Here is a 21294-nt window from a genome sequence, read left to right as displayed (position 1 = left end):
GTTTATGAATCCGCAGTAGATTCCAAGATGCAGAAGGCATATGGAAAGTAAGGTCTTAAAAGAGCCTGAAAGTAGAGGTATAGAGGGATGATGATCTGGAATGAGACCCATCATGTGGCGATTGCACTCTCCACAACGGGGGCAGCGAGCAGACAGGAGCGCGGTTCCAAACAGCCTCTGCCATAGAGCAGGGAGGATTTTCCCAGCTGAAGTTCAGCTCGTGCCTATGCAGGGAGAGCAGAGAGGCTCTGAGCTATGCCGTGCTAAAACCCTTACTGCAGGCATTGTGTTATTAGCAAGCTGTAAGTTACAGATGGCTAAAACTTCTGCTAGAAAGCCTCCATTTCAGATGTGCTTTTATGTTACTGTAAGTTAAGCACGTAAAAAAACTGTTAAAATGATTGCCAACTTAAAAATGTGTTTGTTGAATAAATGCACTTTGCCTGCTTTTACCAAGGCTTTGTTTTGTTGTAACCATAAAAACTTTCATTCCCTATACCTACAATTTTATCTTTTGAATTATGCTTTTATAGTTCATTCACTCTGCAGTCAGTCAGCTTAATTTGTAACCTGTATAGATTTTCTGCCCAGCAACAGCAAGAGGAAAACATTCAAAAGACGTTGTACCAGAAAAAACACTAAAACTGGCATTGTGACTCGGGGGCAAACATCCTGCTGGAAACAATTTTAGGGTTTTAATTACCTAGTTTTCAATCTGAGAGGTTCCAAAATCATAGGAATAGGAAGGGGCAACAAGATTTGAAAGGACTGGACAAGACGATACAGCACCGCACATACTTTTCCACTCCGAAGTGCCAGGGTGTGGTTTGGAAACATGGAGCCAGGATAAACCATTATACGCTTCCCTAACTGGAGTGACCTCATAGCGAAAGCATGCAGGACAACCTCTGACAAAAGGCCATTTTACTCTATATAGGTTGCTTTCTAAATCTAATTCTGTAGGTATATGAGAAGGTCTGAGCAATCAGAGCATGTTTAAATAGGTAACAACTAACAAAGGCCTGCTATATCGAGCGTCTTTAAGGCCTAATGTCCCGTTTCGGAGTATCAAAACTAAACATAGAGATTTTTACTGCCAATGAGCTGGAGCACCTTTATGCCAGCAGGACGGGCACACATACCAAGTGACACCGCCGAGCGCCGACGGCCACCCCAGCTTTGTCCAGCCTGCGGCCAACACGGCCAGGACGCGGCCAGAGCACGGCCTCCTGCCTTGGGTCGGCTCACGACGCGCAGCCCCGGCTGCCGGCGAGGGAACCGGGCGGCGAGAGGCCTCCACACCCATTTGGGAGTTGGACTTTAGACGCCGGGAGCTGAGCAGCGCTGGGCGAAGCCCGGGCACAGGAGAGGCCGCATCTCCCCCGGGGGGGGGAGTTTGTCATTAACCAGACTGCTGTAGTGGGGGCCTGACAGCCCGACGGGGGCCCAGCCCGGGCGGGCAGCGATGCCTTCGAACCGGGGCGGCCCACCAGAACGGCGACGGGATGCTGCGAGTCGACATCCCCTCAGCGCCCCGCACCGCCCGGCGAGGGGCCACAGGCGAGGCGCTGAGGCGGGGCGGCCCCTCCGCCGCCGCCGGCCGCGGTGAGGGGCTGAGGCGGCGCCGCCTTCCCGCCCCTCCGCCGGTTCCCGCCGCCTCTCGCGAGGCCGCCGCCGTCACCCCCCCCCCCCCGCGGCCCACGTCACCGGCGGAGCAGACGGGGACAACATGGCGGAGCGGCGGAGGCACAGGAAGCGGATCCAGGTAGCCGAGCCTCTCCCTCCCTGCCCGGCCCGCGCCCCCTCCCCGAGCGGCAGCTGCCCCCTCCCCGTCCTCAGGGCGACCCGGCCCCGCCGGGCGGGATGCGCCGGGCGGCCCGGCCGCCCCTCCGAGGGGCTTCTCCCCTGCTTCTGCGGCCTCCCCGCCCCGACGCCGTGCCGTTGCGAGGAGGCGGCGGGAGCCGGCGGTGAGGGAGGGAAGCGCCCTCATCTCGGCCGCCGCCGGGGCAGCGGGAGCCCCGCCGGCGCCGGGAGCGCCGCGCCGGAGCTCGGTAAAAGCTCGGGCTGGCACCGGGGGGACAGGTTTTCCTCAGAATTTTCTAGCAAATTCGTAAATCCTAGTAAATACTGAGAAAAGCTGGAGCCCGCGGCGCGGCGGCGGCGAAGTGCAGGTGGCAGCGTGCCGGGGCCCGGCGGTTCTGTCCTCTCGGGGTCTTTCTCCCTCCGTGACCGGGGAGCGAGGCTTCGAGCTGTTACCCAATTTTAATTTATGCTTAGGGTCTCACCCGTTACCCGTGTCGAACAACAGCTCAGTGGGGTGAGGACAACACTCAACATAGGCAGGCGAGCGGCCACCTTAGCCTGGAGCTGACACCCAGCGTGTCTCTTCCAGGGATTCGTAAAGCAAAAGCCACGGGACAGATGGTATAAGCATCTTAAAAACAAACGTGCCCCAGCCAGGAAATGATGTGGTGAGGAAAGGAAATTTGTTTTTACAAAACGTAAACAAACAACCGGGTCTAAAAATAGACCTAATCAGCTTTGAGATGCTGTTAAAATGTAGCGATAATTATACGGTATCGCTTAAAGGCAGAATGAAGACTGCTTAGGTATTTTCACTTACCTGGAAGTCTGGACTTCTCAATAGATAACAGTGAGTTTTACAGAGTTTTTAATGCATGTTTTGAGCATAGTTACAGCATCAGTTACTGTAAGGCCTGTTACTGTTATGTGGTATTAACCCTAAGCCTAAATAACGTTTGATTAAGTGGAGATAATGTTCACGAGAGAAATCATAGAGCCATTCAACAACGTACGCTTCATATGTCACCCTTCTGCTTGGTTGCCCTCTCTCCTTTCTCTTCCTTTCCCTTCCCAGACCACTTTCCCTTCCCCCAAGAAGATGGAGTTGTGTCTGTACTTGTAATGGTTCCTTTTTTCCCTTTTAATTCAAATTACTGGGGGGGCGGGCAGACTGCAAAGAGTAATTAATCAGAATCTTGTTAAGCAAGCCTTATCAATCACAGGCATTCAGTGAATTATCATACAACATTATGGAATTGTTCTTTTTTCATAATCATCATAGACTCTCCCTTACCAAGGATGACAACAGCTCAATAAAGCATCCATCAAAACCAAATTAAATGTAATTTAATGTTTTGTATAATACCCAAGGCTGTGGTCTTGCAGGCACTTAAGCACATGCTTAATTTCCAGCCTCTTAGCAGTAAAAGTATTTCCCGGATTGTTAGTAATTAAATCGATGTCTGGGTGTTAACACTTAAGGTTTGAGATTGTGGCCTAAATTTGTGATACAATTATGCAGATAAACATCTGTTGCATTGTAGTAGTTTCCCAGGGTATATCAACAACAATGGGAAGAAAAGACAGCGAACAAAGAACACTGTTGAGTGCCCAGAGGGTGTTCTTAATTGGTCAGTGGATAAAACAAGCTGTATTTTTCTTGGTAGTTGTTTTGTTGTATTTTTTTAAACTTTTTTTAACTTCATTGGCATAGTTGCAGTATGCTTATCATGTTTCAGGATAATGGTGCAAGTTTCTTCTTTTAAAATGAAATGTGGGATGTTTGTTTGTAGGTGTTTCAAGAGCTTTAGAAGTGTGTACTTATTTTAGGGTGATGTGTACCCCTAAATAAAGAGACTATTTATCGTACTGTATGGAAGTCTGACATTCGAATACCCCATTGTCATTAAGTAGAGCTGTATTTCTTCACAAGAGTGAGATTCCTAGCAGGAGATGGTCTGTTTAGCTATGGAAGAGGCTGATGTAATAGAATTCAATTACAAATACTATATTTATATAAACTGGGTTCTGAATAATTTTTATACGATTTTGTGTCTACCATCAAGTAGAATCATGTTAGTTAGGTCAGCTAGCTAAACATGAGATGAGACGTGAAAAAATTCTCAATAAAATAGTTCAAAGTTCTGTCAAGCCTACGTTCTGTGTTCTCCTTCAGAAGTAATGACAGGAAGGATGCGTTTTATTTTCATAAAAAGGCACATTGCCCAATCTGTATTGCATAGCTTAGACTCTTCCTCTGGCAATAAGCTGAAAGTTATGGAAGCTGCAGAAATCTTACCTTCAAAAATTTGAATAAAGACATTTTAGAGGTAAGGTTTTCAAAGTGTCATTCCTGACGGTAACTTAACTGTAATTAACATGGAGATTACTTCAGACATGCAGTAGTGAAAAGGGACTGGTCGGTAGGATGCAGATTGCTCGAGCCAGTAGGCCCCCACGTGATTGATGTTTCTGAAATCAAGAATGCTTGCTGTATATAAAGGACTTATTAAAAGAAAAACAACATATGTTGTCTAATGGCTAGTTTAGTATCTCTTCTTTAGACAGAAGATGGGGGATGTCTTTGAATGCCTGTTACTCCAGCAACCTGATCAAAGCTATTTCATCTCTTGGAAAAAAAAATACGGTTCCAAACATATCCTGAAATATTCACTTAAACACAAAGTCTTAAGAGTTAGTCACTTTGACAAGCATTCCGCTGGGTAACACGTGGCAATCTGTTGGCAGGTCTGCAATTTGACTGTTAAGTGGGCATTAAGTTTTAATTACATTGGCCCTGTTCCAGTGTGCACGGTTTTATTTTGCCCCATGTGAAGTTTTGTTTATCTTTGCCTTGCGATCAATAGCACTTGCATAGCATCTCAGTGCTGTGTCCTTTACCCTAGAACTGTTAATGCATATAAATACTGCTCTTATAAATAGAGAAAACAGTTCTTGGGCAAATGCCTCGCTGCAAATTGATGGCTGAGGTGGCATCAGTGCCGTGTACATGCCGTTAATGACACGTACCTTCCCTGTCGACGTTTCTTTTTTCTCCTGAATCACTGGATTCAAGCTTTGAGATTCTCCTGATGAAGGACATCTACTAGTCAATATTAACTGTTGTAGCCTACGGTTCTGTTGCGTCTTGATTTAGGCTCTGCTGGAAGGAAAATGTGCAACAGCTGCGTTGGTGCTTCCTGTGCTACAGTTTTTTGTGAATGAGTATGGAAAGGATCTTCAGAAATGACAATGCGATGGTTTTCCAGCAACGGAGGTTTTAATCCGGCTTGCCTGTTTGTCTTTGTTTTCTCATAAATTCTAGTAAAGCTGAGTGGGATGAGAACAAAGAATGGCTAAATAACTTCTTTGAAAATGAGCGGTATCAGGTGATAGAGGAGGAAGAAACAAAGACCGAGAGGGGAAGAAACGCAGAAAAATAGGAATTAAAAGTAGCAGCCCCACTTGTCAGTAAAACAAGAATCACTGTCTTTTGAAAATCTGAGTTACATTTTTGGAGGTGGGAAGGGAAAAAGTCGAAACAACTGTGGCTAGCCCACAACCACTGTAATCCAAAAGAACTGGTTCCTCTGCATGGCTCTGCCACGGTTTTTTGGTTTTGGTTTTGTTTTTTTAAGAGACCTCAGGCAATCCATGTACGGGTCATCAGTGCAAGCGTCGGACAATTTTATGTTTATTAGTCACTGAATAAAATATAAATGGAGTCCTAAGAGCAAGCCCTAAGACCCTTAAGTGTTTGTTTCCCCTCTACCCCCTCCCACCCACTGATCTATCAAATCATGCTAATTTGTGTGCTTTTTCTCTGTCCTACCGCACCTTGACTTATTTTAGGCAAAGTATAAATGTTTCAGCAGAATGGATGAGGAGTACTCACTCTCCTGCCACAGAACATCTTCTAATCTAAGGGCCCGAGAGTCAACAGGGAAAGGAAAAAGATAATCTTGCAATTCTGCCCCAGCTTTGATGTGCTCAGACCATCTTCAGAGCAGATAATGCTAACACAGCTGTAGTGTCCTTACAGTGTGAGGAGAGGTATGAGGAACGGAATGTGCGTCGACATAGTGTCACTTTTGACATAGCCTCTCGGCTTGAAAAACAGGCTGCACGTGACAAATGTGCTTAAATTTCTTCTTTTCCGTATCTGAAAACTGTATAAACTGTTAGGCTTCAGTCATCTTCTGTGAGGGACAGTGTTCTGAAAGTCTAAGTTCTCAGATGTAGGAGCAACGAAATAAACTAGATATTCATTTTATTGAAATCAAAGAATTTTGATGACCCCTTTAAAACAGAGGAACATAAATCCTTGTAATGCATTTGTCTGCACATGAAATAGCTTGTCTTGTTAGTGATAGTCATTGTTTACTCTGTTCTGATTTTCCAGAAACCTTGTTTATCTTACAATGTTGTGGAAGGAAATCATCCTGTCTTGGGTCCTGCCTGTCTTCTCGCAACTCTGATGTAAAGGGGGGAAAAAAATGAGTGAAATTTCAAACCATAAATATGCTCTGGCCTTTTGACATCCATTGAGTGGTTCCAGGAGTAAGAGAACCTGAATAAGTCGTACTTAGGTAGAGATGAGAGGGAGAAGGAAGCTCATGGGCACGCTGGTTTGAATAGCTCAGTTCAGATGTTTTTATTTTTAATGTATACAGGCCTCTCTGCTGCTGCAGTCCCAGCTGGAGGTCGAATTAACTGGGCACTGCATCAGTGTATGGAAGGAAGTTCAGAATGCACTTTGATTTGCGAGATAATGGCAAAAAAGAAAAATTTGATCGGGGTTTTCCTTTCACTTCAGTGGGTCTGGAAGGTCCCCGAGTTTGAAAATCTCAGCGTGGTGTTATGAACTCATAGAGGGCAGAATTTTGATAGGAATGCTTGAGAATTATTATTAAAAGTTCTAAAATGTCAGTGCGTTTCTAGTATGTAGGTATGCTGAGCACTGTTTTTCCTGTCTTGTAGATGGAGTTCTTCTGTCTAGATAAATAAGAAATTGGGTTTGATTTTATTTTTAATGGCATTCTTCCAGAATTTGTAAATTATCAGGGATCATAAATCTCTAACTTTTACATTCTGTCTAGTGATAACATGCATTTTTCAATATATAAAATTAAAGTAGATGCAAGGGTCTAAACCAAAATCTAGAGCAGAATTATTTGGAAGCTTGACACTATCCTATTTTTTATTAATTGAAAGCAGTTTAATCATAGAATTTTAATGGAGAAGACATTTCACAACATTCCAGAAATATATCGCCTGAGATGTTTCTTGAATCTTTCTGTCTTTCCTATAAAAGCGAACTTTAAATATCAGAAAGTTTTCATATGTTTTTAAGGCTGTCTCATCTGTTTTAAAGCTTTATAATTTATTGAGAACTACCCCTTGATTCATTTGTATAATCTTTTTTTTAAAATGTATAAGGAGGCTGGGTTTTGGCTATTTTTACAACTGAACACGAAGATCAGTTGAACTGCATCTTTAAGAAGTTGTGCTTAGGATACCGACATTTTCAGTGCTTTTGTTGATTTCACTTTATGATGAAATGTAATATTATTTTCTGTCAGTGATCTGTTTTAGCAGAAGCCTGGCTTTGCACATGAAGGGATGAAAACAGGATGAAAAGTGGGGATTAAATTGCAGGGCAAACTTTAACTTTCTCGGAATGAGCTCAGTTAAACTGTGGCAGTTTCTCTCACAGGGAAGCCTTATTTTGTTTGGGATGTTATGAAACTATCCCACAGAGAAGCACGAAGCAATAGATAGTAAGGAGCAATGAGAAAAAAAAATCTCCCGGTGCCAGCCACTGCCTGTGTAGCGCATCACCTGACCTATCAGAACCATAAATATCTTAGGAAGAAAAAAAAAACTCCTAGCAGAGGAGTTAACATTGATGCGAATGTCTGTAGCTTCTCTGACTGTTTCACGGTCTGTGCTGTGAGAAGAACATTTACCCTGTGAGCTGTTGTTCTAAGTTTCATTTGCTGGTAGGAAATATTAAAAAAGGGTTGTTTTGAAACTCAGTTGCTGCGTGTCGTCATCACTCTCCAGGGTACCTTAGCGCATGTGCCATACGATAAGGGTGGTACGCGTTCGCTCATTGTAACTCATTTTGTTGCTATTGAACCAAATATGTTTTGGTACCAAACTTGGTAGTATCACCAGTGATGTACAATGACTGGTACAACTGTACCATATGAGAGGACGTCAAACCACAGTATAGAAATTATGTCAGTTAGTGAATAGTTTTTCTTGAGTTACACGGATTTTTAAAATCGGGGTTAAAAAAAAAAAAAAGGCTTGAACGTGGAGAACGAGTTAATTTAATCTGTATGAGGACTGTTAGGATCATCTGGCTTAATTTAGGCACGTTTTTTTGAAACTATCTAACTGGTGAGTATCAGAGCATATTTCTGCATAGATATAAAGAATTTAGGCTTTAGAAAATGTCAGTAATCTCAGAACTAAAAAACTGCAGAGTGCTTTTGGTCATTTGGATATCTTATGTCTATATTATTCTCTTCAAAATTGTCCTCAGATAGGAAAAGCAACAATTCCGTCTAGAAGGATAATTCATTAACCAGTTGATTTTGAAAGTTAGCTGTGCAAACTGTTGAAAATTAACAGCTCTCACCATCTGAAGTTTTGATTCTGGTGTAACAACATCTATTTGACCTTGCATTTTCGCTTAACATGCTTCTTGCGATATTTTGATTATACATCTTAAAAGCCGTAATGGAGGTTGTATATGTTTATTGACCTTTAAAAACATTCTGTCTTTAAATAGAATCTTTGAATTCTATATATTCCTGTAAATCACCAATCTGTTTTGTGGCTTCTGTAATCTGTTTCTTTGGCCAGCATGAGAAGAACAGGTAGAGCAGGGGTACTGGCAGTCTGAAAAGATGTCCTGGTGTTTCTCTGTTATTGATCTGCGAGTAGTGGGAGGCGTTGGAGAATTAAGCCTTCCTGATTGAAAGCACTCTGACAGAAAGGAATTTTTGAGGAAGTTTGAAAGAGTCAGTGTAATATGCCAAGTGTTTGTTTCAGATATGTTTTTGCGAAGCAGGAACATTAGAAAGGTCTCCCTTTCCCGCTTAAAATATTAGGTCTTAATTTTACATAATCGAAAATGCCCATCTCTGACCTTCTGTCCTACAAATCTTTGAATTCTGCTACCTCTCTGCAAGTTGGTAAATGTACAGAATTTACGAATGCGTGCAGGCTAAGGGCTCCCTTTTCCTAAAACGTCTGGTTTGATGTTCATGTACTTCCTCCTGCTGCGCTTCGTACTGATGTTCCTAGTCTCTAGATTGGAAGAATCTCCTCAGTGGCACTCAGAAGTTTGAGTCATTTTGTAGTCATGCAGCGGTACTGAAATTTTCTAGCCAAATCTTCCAACTTCTTTTCAACATGGTTTTCTCCTCTTTCAGAGGAGATTCAAGCTGCTCTGTGTTCTGCCAATATGCTGCATCGCTGTCATTTCATACATGCTCGTTCCTCACTCTGTTGTTTTTCTTTGCTCTCAGCTTCACAACTGTTTTCATCCAAGCTTGTATGCCTTCAGCGCCTTCCCGTGGGCTTTCCTCTTAGGTCCTCCTCCAGTTTGCTCTTTTTACAGAGCTGTTAAAGGAGTTCGTAAAGGAATGCTTTTTTGCTTTATGTAGACAGAAAGTTCTTGGGAAAAATAACCTGACCTTTTTCACATCGTTACGTTTTATTTGTTATTTATAAATTGCCATAAAATAATGGGGACTTTGCAATATCTGATTTTTGAGCCCAAATGAGTGTCTTTCCCATGTGTTTAAAACTGTATTAATTGTGCACTTTTGCTGTTGTAGGAGGTCGGTGAGCCATTCAAAGAGGAGAAGGCTGTTGCTAAATACTTACGTTTCAACTGTCCAACAAAATCCACCAACATGATGGGCCACCGAGTTGATTATTTTATTGGTAGGGTTACCTTTAACCAGAGAATGAAACTTTCTTCTTCTAACATTGTACTTAGGGGGGTGGGGGGGGTGGGCTGTTCTGTTTTTATTATTAGTGCTTTATCTAATAAGTACTGATCTTACAGTTTGGTTTTGAAAACTTATCTCGGCCTTAGATCGCCATAAAATTAATCTTATCAGCCTGAAGTAAACACAATAAAGTTTTTGCTCTGTGATTTAAAGGTGTGTCATTGTCAGAGCGCTGTATTTCAGAACAGGGGCTAGTCTTACTTTAAAGATTGAGAGGATGTGGAACATCACCAGAACTGACTGACTGGTTGGTGTGGTTCAGGGAATGTAGACTAAATGTTAAAATAAATGTCGTTAACTTTTAATGCATTTTAAATTCCATTTTTCCCTTTAGCCTCAAAAGCTGTGGATTGCCTCCTGGATTCTAAGTGGGCAAAGGCAAAGAAAGGAGAAGAGGCTTTATTTACAACCCGAGAGTCTGTAGTTGATTACTGCAACAGGTATGACCTAGCCTAATTCATCAATTTTATTAATGAGTATAGTTGTCAAAATGTCTTAGTTATTTAGGAACCAATTTCATGCAGGCTTCGTGCATTCTAAAACATTTGAGGTTGTGTGTAAAAATAATGATTGTATTTTTATTACTGTGTTTGAGGGTGGAAACAATGTAGTTTTATCATCTTTGTTCTCAAAACTCTCTCACGCTTTCATTGTGCTGCTTGGGGCAGCAAGATGAACAAAACGATTTTCCTAAATCTTGTAGTTATGTTAAGTTAGTAGGGTCAGAGCTCTCAAATCTCTCCTTCCTGTGGACCAAGTCTGCCATCGTGGCAGCAACTGGACTTTGAGGTTCAATTTATGCCTCTCAAATGGCATGTCCCCGCTGCTCGGGGTACTCTAAGGGCTTTGTTTAGATGAATGGCATATTCTGACTATACCTCATTTGGGGCAGACGCGTAGGGTTAAGAGGACTGTCTACCCTTGGAGAGCGTTACGAAAGCTACTTAGAAATGAAGAATATGTCTAATATTTAGGGTTTTTTTTCTGGCCTCTTTTAGATAGATAGTGAGATTCTTCCCCCCAGTTCCAGGGCCGAGGCAGGGCTGATTCTGTGCTTGAACTTTAATCCTTTTGCTGATTTCTTCAAGGAAGTTTATAAAAAAGCATTATTTTAATGCAAGCAGAAAAGTAAGTTTTCCCTTCCAGAGTCTTTGGACTGAGGTAGGAGTCTGTGCGTTTGTTCTTCAGTTACTAAAGCACTGGATGAGACAACAGTTGGCCGAGTCCTTCAGCTCCAGCAGCGTAAAGAATGCCCGTGTAGTGCGCAAAGAAAATGAGTTCAACCTTCTGTTCTCTGGCAGTGATTTTTATCACCACTATCATTTCATGCCCTGATGATCCATTTGGCACCATACCGTGTCTGCAGTTTGGTTTCTCTTGCTTGCTTCTATATTGCTAATAATGCTAAGGCCACTTTTGGTCACTGAAGCTGTTTTCAGAGTTTTAAACATTAGCACTGGCTACTTCCTTTGCTTTTGGAAGGGATGGAGGAATATCTTAATACAAAAATAATCCCTTCAGTATAAGAGGCTGCTTAGGCTCTTACTCATATTAAATACAAGTACCTTAACTCTCTTGGTGTGGCTATTGCTTGTTTTACCTGCCCTATCAAACAAAAACCAAATATCAGATCCTGCTCCTTCACCCTGTCTCAATTGCATCGATCAGTTGCGTATTTAAAACAAGTTACTAACTGAATTCGAAACGCTGCTCTACTACGTAAGGTCTCCTGGTATGCTTATCTATTGATCTAAGTTCAGTAAGTTTTCTGTTGAGGGGTTTTGTTCACAAATAAATTACATCGATAATGCTTTGTTCAGCAGATCTATGGAGGGTTAACAAGTCAGGAATCGGCAAGCAATCTGGACTTCATTAGTTATGTCAGGGTCTGTCCCGCTTCAGGACCCGGCTGCTGGCTGCACTGATGCCGTGGCTCCGTGCTCTGAGCAGGAGATCTTGCGCAGTCCCGGTTTTCTGTATTCCATCAGAGGCAGAGGTAGCTCCTGCAAGTGGAAGGGCTGTCCTGCGGGCCAGACCTGTCCTGTGGGCTGCGTGTACCCAAGCCCCCTAAACTTCCAGCTGTGAGGAAAAGTAGTTTCTCCCAAACAAGTGATGTTCTGTTGCTAGAAAGAGAATCCAAGTCACCAGTTGTCTGAAGGAAGGTGTTTCATGTACCTGAAGCAACTTTGCTTGACTGTCAGCATGCACATAAGTTTAATTGGTAGAATGACTTCTCTCTCTTCAGCGAGTTTTCCTAATTGAACAAGCAGTCCAGCCTAAGGATTTGGTCTGCAGCAAGAGATGAAAGAAACCCAGGACAAATCAAATCGATTCGGAGGATAGGACCAGGATTTTCGGTGTGAATGAGTGCTTGGATTTCACACCCTGCTGCTTCCCCTCAGTCTGAGGAGCGGTATTCTGTACTGCTCTTCCTGTCCTGAATTTGGCTATGATCCTTTCAAGGACATTACTTGTTGGGGACAACCTCAAGACTACCAAATACTGCTGCCTGCTGCCCCGCTGGCCGTAGCTAGGCTTGCTGTAAGGTACGTTTGTAGCTGGCACGAATGGGACGCTTGCGTAGGTACCGTAGTTCCAACAGGGTGATTTATTCATCGCGCGCCTCTGACCAAGGAACTTGGGAAGCCGTATGTCCACTTTCTTATTCTTGCTGTGAAATACATATGACATGAACTTGAAAATAAATATTGGTTGGAGTTGCATTAATGGGAAAGAGAATTAAATTGACCTGGTGGCTTCCTCCATCCCGCACCTTGTGTATTCATTTATATCTATGCAGAATGCTGCCACAGGAAAGTACGGGTTTTTACCCAGTTTTGAACAGATGAACAAAAAAGCAAAGCAAGAGGTGAGACACGGGATAATTAGGTCTGGTGTATTTATTTGCAAATAGAGCAGATGATGGTGATCTCTGTCTTTCTGTCATTCTATTCATTATTTTATTAGATAAATAATGTAGAATGGTGTCTAATAACATAATAGAGTGTAAACATTATTACCGCAGCCACACTTAAATGCATCATTTAACTTTTTTCACTTTAAGACTCCTGAAAAAACAGTTCTTTCATCGAGCATTAAAAGTGATGAAAATGAAACCTGACAAGGATACAAAGAAAGAAAAGGAGAAAGGAAAGGCCGAGAGTGGGAAAGAAGAGGAGAAAAAGAGCAAGAAGGAAAGTGGCAAAGACGAAAAAACTAAGAAGGAGAAAGAAAAGGAAAAGAAAAAGGATGGCGAAAAAGAGGAGTGCAAGAAGGTAAGTCCTGTCTGCAAAAGAGACAAACCTGTAATGGAGAATACATGCACTGATTGTTAAGATTACATTGGCTTACAAATATGGTTGGTTGTTCTAAAATGTGACATACCTTTTTTTGCCTGGTTTCATCTCTAAAATATGCTGCTGCTTTTTATTTTAACTTTGGAGTTGTTCTGATTTTGATCTAGATCAAAAAAGAGGCTTCAGTTGGGCCTTTGGGTACCTGATCCTCTTCTAATGTGGACTGAGTTAATCAAAACTGACTTTTCAGCTACAGCGGGCGATGATGCTTTGTGCAAGTGTACCTTAGCGTAGAGCGACACGTGCACGGGACCTAACATCTCAAACCAGCGCGGCTGTGCCTGTAAAACAAACAGTTCTGCAATGTTTGGTAATAGGAGTGTTTGGAATGTAATATTTGGTACTTGGTGCTTGTAAATAGCTCTGTAATAGTGGGCCGTTTTTCTGTACGACAGCTCCATGACTCATCTGCATAATGCCTGGCTTTCACAGGCTTCTGACTTAGTTTCTTTAAAGTTCCAGCTGTTATTGCTGTACAGGTTTTCATGTGCTTTTTCACATTTTCATTCCGGATTTCTTTTAGTAGCAGAACAGAATTTCTAAATTAAAATGTTAGGAATCTGCAAGAGGAACTCGGTGGAGGGATGTGGTTTTTCTTCTACGTGCAGCAGTACGAATCCAGTGAGTTAGCAGGACAGTGCTCAAAAGTTATTCCCATCCAGACACCCCTGAGTGAAATAATGGCACTCTTTAGTGCGAGGAATAGCCTGCGTGCAAAGGTCTGGATCTCAGAAGAAAGCTACACGGCTAATAAAAGAATTCTAAACAAAACAGTCTCGCTGGCAGTCTAAACATAGGATCCAGTAGAAGATTACCTCACTCTTGAGGTACTTTAAAATGCTGAGTATGAAAGTTATGAACTCTTCCAATTCACTGTCATCTGGAGAGTTACATTATTAAATGTAATGTTAATTTTTAAACTAATCATTATTTATTGAACTGCTGGTTTAGTGGATTATATAAGCCAGTGGGTACTAACTTGAACACCACCACAGGACAAAAATTAGCAAGTTAATTTCAATCAAAGAAAGAAGCAAAGAGAGGGAAAGAGAAGACAGGGAAGAGGAAGCACGAGATCCGAAAAGAGACGGAGGAGGGTAGAGAACAAACGGGCAGAAAGTGATTCTGAAAGGATGCCCGTGTGGTAAATATGGCACCAAATAATTCTGATAACGTTGGTGATTATGAAGTGTCGTACCCTGTTCTTGATCTTTGTGCAGACTTTCTGTTAATATCAGCGGAGCTTTGCCATGCATTTGAAGACACAACGTAATCCTGAAGTCATAGCCTGGTCCTCAGACACTAACTAAAAATAAAGTTGCTCTTTCTTACAATTTTCCTTTATCTTTGAGGTACCCGGTTGGTAATAAATGAGAACAGGAGGAAATAACGCATCTTTACTTAAAAAAAAAGAAGTGTGAACGTGATCTTAAGTTTGTGAAAAGTTATCAGGCTCAATATATTAAAATACTAGAAATTAAAACCACCTTTTTTATTTTTTAATGTATGTATAATTTGTGTTTGTCCTCAGGATGAGACCCCAGGAACACCCAAGAAAAAGGAAACTAAGAGGAAATTTAAACTTGAGCCACATGAAGACCAAGTTTTCTTGGATGGAAATGAGGTAAGATTTATGAGTACCTTCTAATTTTTAGCGTCAGTGTACTATTGTCAGGTAGTAGGTTAATTTACTGGATTTCTGCAAACTGTTTGACATGTTGAAAGAAAAATTAATGGCAACGTGATGGCTGATCTTGAAACATCAGATTTTAGATATTTGCAAGGAGGCGAGGTGGAGATAAATGTAGGACGGTAACTTCAAAAATCTACAAGAAAACTTAACTGGCGGTAGTTTACGTGTTAGCGGCCATGAGGTGAACTGTTTGTGCTCGGGGTGTAGCGGGGCGTTGGAGCAGGCCGCCCAGCGCGCTTCTGCAGCCTCCGTGCTCGGCGGCTTTCAGGACCGGGGTGGGTAACGCCCCGAGCGCGCGGGGCTGGCCTCACGGCTCAGCCTGCTTCGAGCAGGAGGGTGGGCTAGAGGCCTCCTGAGGTCCCTTCCATCCCAAATTGGCCACTGTCACGCTGAAATATTTCTAAACAAAAGACAAGCCTTTTAGAACATGGTGGTCAGCCACAGGAGGGGAAATAAAAAATACTTGCCACCCAGACGCTGCCTGACTTCGTGGTCTGAGCAGGGAGGTGACACTGAGGCATTCCCGAGTTCTCGTCCTGGCTTTACCACTGAAATTGTGGTCTTAAATGCTTCTCTGCTTTCCTGGAAGACAAAGAATTGAATTCTTTAACGGCTCTGTAATGTACAGAGTCATATTTGTGCCTTTAAGATTTGGGATAAGTGGTAAGGCTTTACTTCAGCAGAATGATGCTGTGCTCTGTGTTGATGCTGCGTGTCACTCTGCTGGAACCTCCCCTAAGATTCTGGTATACCTTTGGTTACAAAACGTACGTGGCGGTGAACGCTGTAATAAATCGCTTGTGTGGAAAATGTCCTTCCTTTACGTATCTTTATTTTACTCTTCCCAGTTCTTTTACAACCTGCCTTGCTCTGTTCCATCCCACCTCGTGCAGCATCACACCTACCTCTGACCCTCCCTGTTGCCTTTTACGCGGCATGCAGCATTCAAAGTGGGGCTGCAGTATAACAGTACTTTCTGTCTTAACATCATTTACTTTTTTGTTTACTAATGAGCTGACATTTTTTTAAGAACTGCGACTCCTAACATCTTTCTGAAGTTGTAGCTAATTTAGAGCCAGTGCTTGTGTATTTACATTAGAGCCGTTTTTTCCTTTTCTTCCTTATTTTGCACTTAAAAACACTGAATATTACACGCTCTCTTACTGCCCAGTCGCCCGTCGTGATCTTCAGTTCGTAACAGCTGACTGGCAGCAGAGCTGCGCCTGCATGTAGTCAACTTTCACACCCTGTGAGAAGTAGAATATTAAATATTTTTTGCATCGCACTGAAAAACTGTGTTACTGCCTCTAAGGTCTCCTCCTGCGAGTTCGTATTAGCTCATCTGCTACGAGGGTTGCTGGTTTCTAGTAATGAGCAGCTTCTTTGCACAGTTAACAATAGTTAAGATTCAAACTGTTTAGTTTGGTAAGAAAAATAGGATGCTGATTTTACTAGTTGAGCAAATTCTGCACCTTACCACGAAGCTTTTTTCATCAGGCTGAGCAGATCCGATTCCAGTGGATCCACAGTTCTCAGGCAAACATTCGGTCGAGTGTTGCAACTGGACACCTTTAGATAACAGTGCGCTGCGGAACAGAGCGTACAGCTGTGCTTATCTGAGGCCATCAAATGGGACTTAAGCAGAACGGAGCATTTCAGCTGCTTGCTTTGTTCCGTATGTTCAGTCTGGTTTTTTTTTCCTCCTAAGGGAATCTCTTCAAAGCTAGAAGTATTTTTTTGTTTCCACTTGGTGGACCTGAGACATTTTTTCTTTACAAAAGTTTTTTTGGCTTCATGCTGAACAACATTAATGAATAAAGAAAGATAAAAACAAACCTTGATTCAGTGATGTTTTGGAATCTTTCATTTCCCCATCAGTTTTGCTGTCTGATTGTTTTCCCCAGGATTTTGCGTCCCCTGCAAGTTACTCGGGGTACAGCTTCTTTCGTGAAGTAATTCTTTCAGAGATCCAGGCTGAGGTTTCCACTGTTTTTCTTACGCAGGATGGGAACTCCTTCCCTCCCTTCTTCCCCTCCCAGCTGGAAGCCTCCAGCACGGCCAGCGCCCTGCCCAGCTCTGCCCGGTGTCCTCGGGCCTCCTGCCGTCACGGCAGCCAGCGCGGGCAGGCAGGCCGGCAGCCCCGCGGCCGCCTGTCTCCTTTCGCGCCTCTTTCACTGGCAGAAACCTGTTCCAGGTGCTGTTCAAAGCATAGCCCTGCCTGCGGTACGCGAGCCCTTGCCCGCCTCCTCTGCCCTGACACGGTACCGACCGCAGGGCCGGCGGTTCGGCACCCGGTGTTACAGCATGGCAGGGAGCATTTGGAAGAGGGAATACATGAAATCATTTATCAGAGCGCTTGTTTTCCAAGTGAAAACCAGGTTATTTCTGTTGCAGGTGTATGTGTGGATCTATGACCCTGTTCACTTTAAAACGTTTGCCATGGGACTTGTACTTGGTAAGTAAGAGTAGGTATTAGGGAGCGTGTCGTAAATGTAGGCGTAGTATCGACAGGCCTGCCTGTCCTTGGGGAGGTTTGCCTTTTTTCTGGACAAAGCTTTTGCTCTTCAGTTTCAGCATGATTTGATACCAGTCCTATCGTACGAATTTTGATCTCGGGATGGAGGGGTACACATGTTTAAAACAAACAAAACCAAACCTGAAACACGCTTTAGCAAACGTCTGAACTTGCACGAGTTGGCGAGCTGGTTGTTTCCGTTGCTTTAAGCTAAGGAGTTAAGTTGCCCAGTAGGCAAATGCGGTGGGTTGTATAAAAAAATGTGAAAGATGCTAAAGGAATTACTTTAAACTGTGAATGGTGCCTTTCTGACCCTAGAATTTGTACTTATGTAGGACAAGCCCAATCAGTTAATTCTGTTTTTTTAATCTAAATTAGTATTGATGTGACCTGACACCAGGGAGCTAACAGATCATTGATCCAACACCCTCCACCTGTCCCGTCCAGCTTCCTCGCCCGCAGAGAAGCACCTTCCCTGAGAGTCCCTGCCATCCCCTGGGGCCGCGTTCAGGCCTTTGACCGGTCCTCGGGGCCACCACCACCTCCACCCGGCTCCCCGCGCCCGTGTCCCGCTGCACCGGTTCTGGGCAGCTCCCCGCTCCCGTTTGCTCCCGCCCTCTCCCCAGAGGCGCTCTCTCTGCTCCGTTGACGGAGCACAGCGACTCGGAGCTGCTGCGCGTGGCCCTTGCCGTGCCTCTGCCCGGGGTGAGAACAGGAGCAGTGGGGCTAGACACGGTTTCAGTCAAAGCCTAAAATCCTGTCAGTAACTCATGCTAAGTACCGTGGATAAATGGTAAGCCTGGAGCCTTTACGGACATACCAGGAGAAACTAATCGTGCTTCTCACGCTTGTCTTTCTACTTAGTGATTGCCGTTATAGCCGCAACTCTGTTCCCGCTCTGGCCAGCAGAAATGCGTGTTGGTGTTTATTACCTCAGCGTAGGCGCAGGCTGTTTTGTCGCCAGTATTCTTCTTCTTGCCGTTGGTAAGTGTCGGTTGCCTTCGCTTTATCAGCAGGCGAAGCCCGAACGGGTGGAGACCCGGCCTGCTCCTGAAGCCGGTCTGAGAGGTGCGGCTGTCCGCCGTCCCAGTGCCTTGCCGTTAGCCACAGCCGGGCTGGTTCCCTGTTCGCATTTCCCTCCTGGCCACCGGGTGTCAGGGTTGGGCCACGCAGAAAGAAAGCGAGCCCAAGCTTCTGTCACCTGCTGCTTTCCTGTATAGTGGAGATGTGTTTAGGGCCTCCGTTAAAAAGACGAAGAAAACGAAACAAAAAACCCCAAACAAAAAACCAAAACCAAACCCAAGAACTGAGCGTAAGAAGAGATTTAGCAGTGAGAATGGCGCAGCCAGGATTGTAAAGCTTTCTTCGGCTTGTACGCCCTTAGCAGAGGGGATAAAGAGCTGAACCGTAGATGAGATGCAAGGTGAACGGGGTGGGGGAGACGTGGTGAGAACAAACTGTGCTTTGAGACGGGGACAAATCGCCCCCGTCCCTGGCTTTGGGTGGCCGTTAGCAGCGCGTATCTCTTACACCATAGTTGCACAGTGCGGATGTTTACAATAAAGCACCAAATTTCCCGTTTTTTATACAGCTCGCTGCATCCTTTTCCTTATCATCTGGCTCATCACTGGAGGAAGGCATCACTTCTGGTTCCTGCCAAACCTTACAGCAGACGTGGGATTCATTGACTCCTTCAGGCCCCTGTACACACACGAATACAAAGGACCAAAAGCAGACTCAAAGAAAGAGGAAAAATCAGAATCCAAAAAGCAGCAAAAATACGACAGCGAGGAGAAATCCGATAGTGAGAAGAAGGAAGAGGAGGATGGGAAAACAGAAGCAACGAGGAACTCGGGAACAGACGGCTCAGGGGGAGAGCGCCATTCAGACACTGACAGTGACAGGCGTGAAGACGACAGGTCCCAGCACAGTAGTGGAAATGGAAACGACTTTGAAATGATCACAAAAGAGGAACTGGAACAGCAAACAGATGAAGGGGATTGTGAAGAGGAAGAGGAGGAAGATACCGAAAGTAGGCCTTCACATGAAAAATCGTAACTCACTGTGGTTTTGGGACTAAGTATGTGCAAAGGGTTGGATTTTCTTTGTTGGCTGATCACCAAAACATAGACCATACAGTAGCGTCTTTGTTTGCTGAAATATACGTGTTACCAAACAGTTTTATATCTAGTTCCTTCAGTTTTTTAAACCATTAACTTGATTACTTGGTACTATGTTAATCATTAATATCCATTTACAGAAATTTTATCAATCTGACGAGTTTTCTATTGATTGATAGATTGCCCAGATCGTCCTCAAACATACTGAAAAGCATCGTTTTCTGGTACTTGCATAACTGGCCAATTAGTTTAGCTTCTCAAACTTGCTTTTGTAAAACAGGTGAAAGTCGAATGACCAAATCTCGGATTTTTCCTAGCTGTACTCATTTGATAGCTGTTTAGGTAAAGCCCTTCTTAGCCCACAGCTTTCTCGATATTTTTCTTTTATTTTACTTTCAAAAGATCGTGAAAACTTTCCTAAGAAAACTAGTTTTAGCAGAAGTATTTTGCTGCGAATATAAAAAGCCGGTAGTGCTGAATTTGGCTGCAGCGTTCTCTGTTTCTCCAGACTGTGTGCCAGCAACCGAGGAAATCCAAACTGGTTTTGTACATCTGGTTCAGAGAAAGACGTCATCTCCAGCAGGTGAAGGAAGCAGCGCGGTTTGGAAGTGACGGCTGTTTTCTTTCTCCTGCTCCATCATAATTAAAACAAAACAAAAAAATGTATTCTGTACATAATTTACAAATAAAGCGAACCATTTACTTTAACTGCTACTTATTATTTAGAGATTTGATCCAGCATTCAGGTTGTGGTATGAAAGCCATTTTGTGGTGTATCTATCAGAGACGTGCCAGTCGAGAGGACCTCACGGAATATTTGTGTACGGTTGGTAGCTGTTCCACAAGAGCTTTAGTTTTGTGCCAACATTCCATGTATTTGAGTAAGTTGATCTTTATTAAATGAAAGCAAACAACCCAGCTGTACGTATGCCTTAATGTTAAAACTTTCTATATTCTGGAACTGGAATGCTTTTTAAACTGAAGAGGCAGGAGAGTATTCGTCTGTTGGGAAACAGAGGTAACGCAAAGCTACCCTGCAGTGACGGTTAAGAACCTGTCCGTAAGCATCCTGGAGCAGGCTGCGCGGTTTCCCTCGCGCCTCCCGTCCTGCTGGGCGTTTGGAGGACGTGCCGTGTGTTTCGGTGAGCGGAGCGTTGAAGTTCAGGCTTGGCATCGTTCCTCTAGCTGACTTAGGGTAACTAGAGATGCGATCGTCTCCCACACCCACCCGGAGAAGATAAGGGTAAGCTTGATGTTTTAATAACTGACTTAGAGGACTTTTTTTCTTAGCCTAAATTGCTTCCCCTTCCTTCCGGCATCGGCAGTTTGGACGAAGATACGGATTCTTCAGATTGTGCAAATACATACGTGATAATGGGTGCGTTGATAATTCCTGGATACGCTGTATTTCCTTCTTAAATCTAAATATTTACTCCATAAGGAAACAGACAAATTGGATCACTTTTTTTATTAATATAGCAAAAAATTAAAGGACCCATTACCTAAACAAATTGACTCCCGGACGCTTGTGTGCTACCACTGACTAAAATAGCTAACGAAGCCCTGTCGCTGTCTCCAGTGCCTCACTCAGCTGCGCGTTGTGTGACAACGAAGCACCGTGCCCAACAGCTGCCTGTCACTCCGTCGGCAGCTGGTTTCGGGCACTGCTCGCATTTCACGCCTTCCCGCCCAGCGCTGAGGACAGCGCTGCCGTTCTGTGCAAGAACCTTCAGCTCGGTGGCGTGGGCACACCTGACCCGAAGAGCCGGTGCCG

At 43.8% G+C, this 21294-nt stretch overlaps 1 protein-coding gene across 1 annotated transcript; it reads left to right on the top strand.

Annotated features, from left to right (window-relative positions):
- The first annotated feature begins 1650 nt into the window (after positions 1-1650).
- Positions 1651-20228, top strand: SEC62 (SEC62 preprotein translocation factor). The gene is made up of 8 exons (XM_087739226.1): positions 1651-1765; positions 9660-9768; positions 10171-10276; positions 12901-13111; positions 14724-14816; positions 17280-17340; positions 18265-18384; positions 18992-20228. The coding sequence occupies exons 1-8, from the start codon at positions 1730-1732 to the stop codon at positions 19456-19458; spliced, it is 1203 nt and encodes a 400-aa protein (XP_087595352.1). The 5' UTR covers positions 1651-1729; the 3' UTR covers positions 19459-20228.
- Positions 20229-21294: the final 1066 nt, after the last annotated feature.

This window comes from Nipponia nippon, unplaced genomic scaffold (genome assembly GCF_047370975.1).
Source record: "Nipponia nippon isolate SJK-2023a ecotype South Korea unplaced genomic scaffold, ASM4737097v1 scaffold_7, whole genome shotgun sequence".
Taxonomy (NCBI): Eukaryota; Metazoa; Chordata; class Aves; order Pelecaniformes; family Threskiornithidae; genus Nipponia; species Nipponia nippon.
The sequence above is the reverse complement of the archived record's forward strand: the minus strand, read 5'-3'. Positions and strand labels throughout refer to the sequence as shown.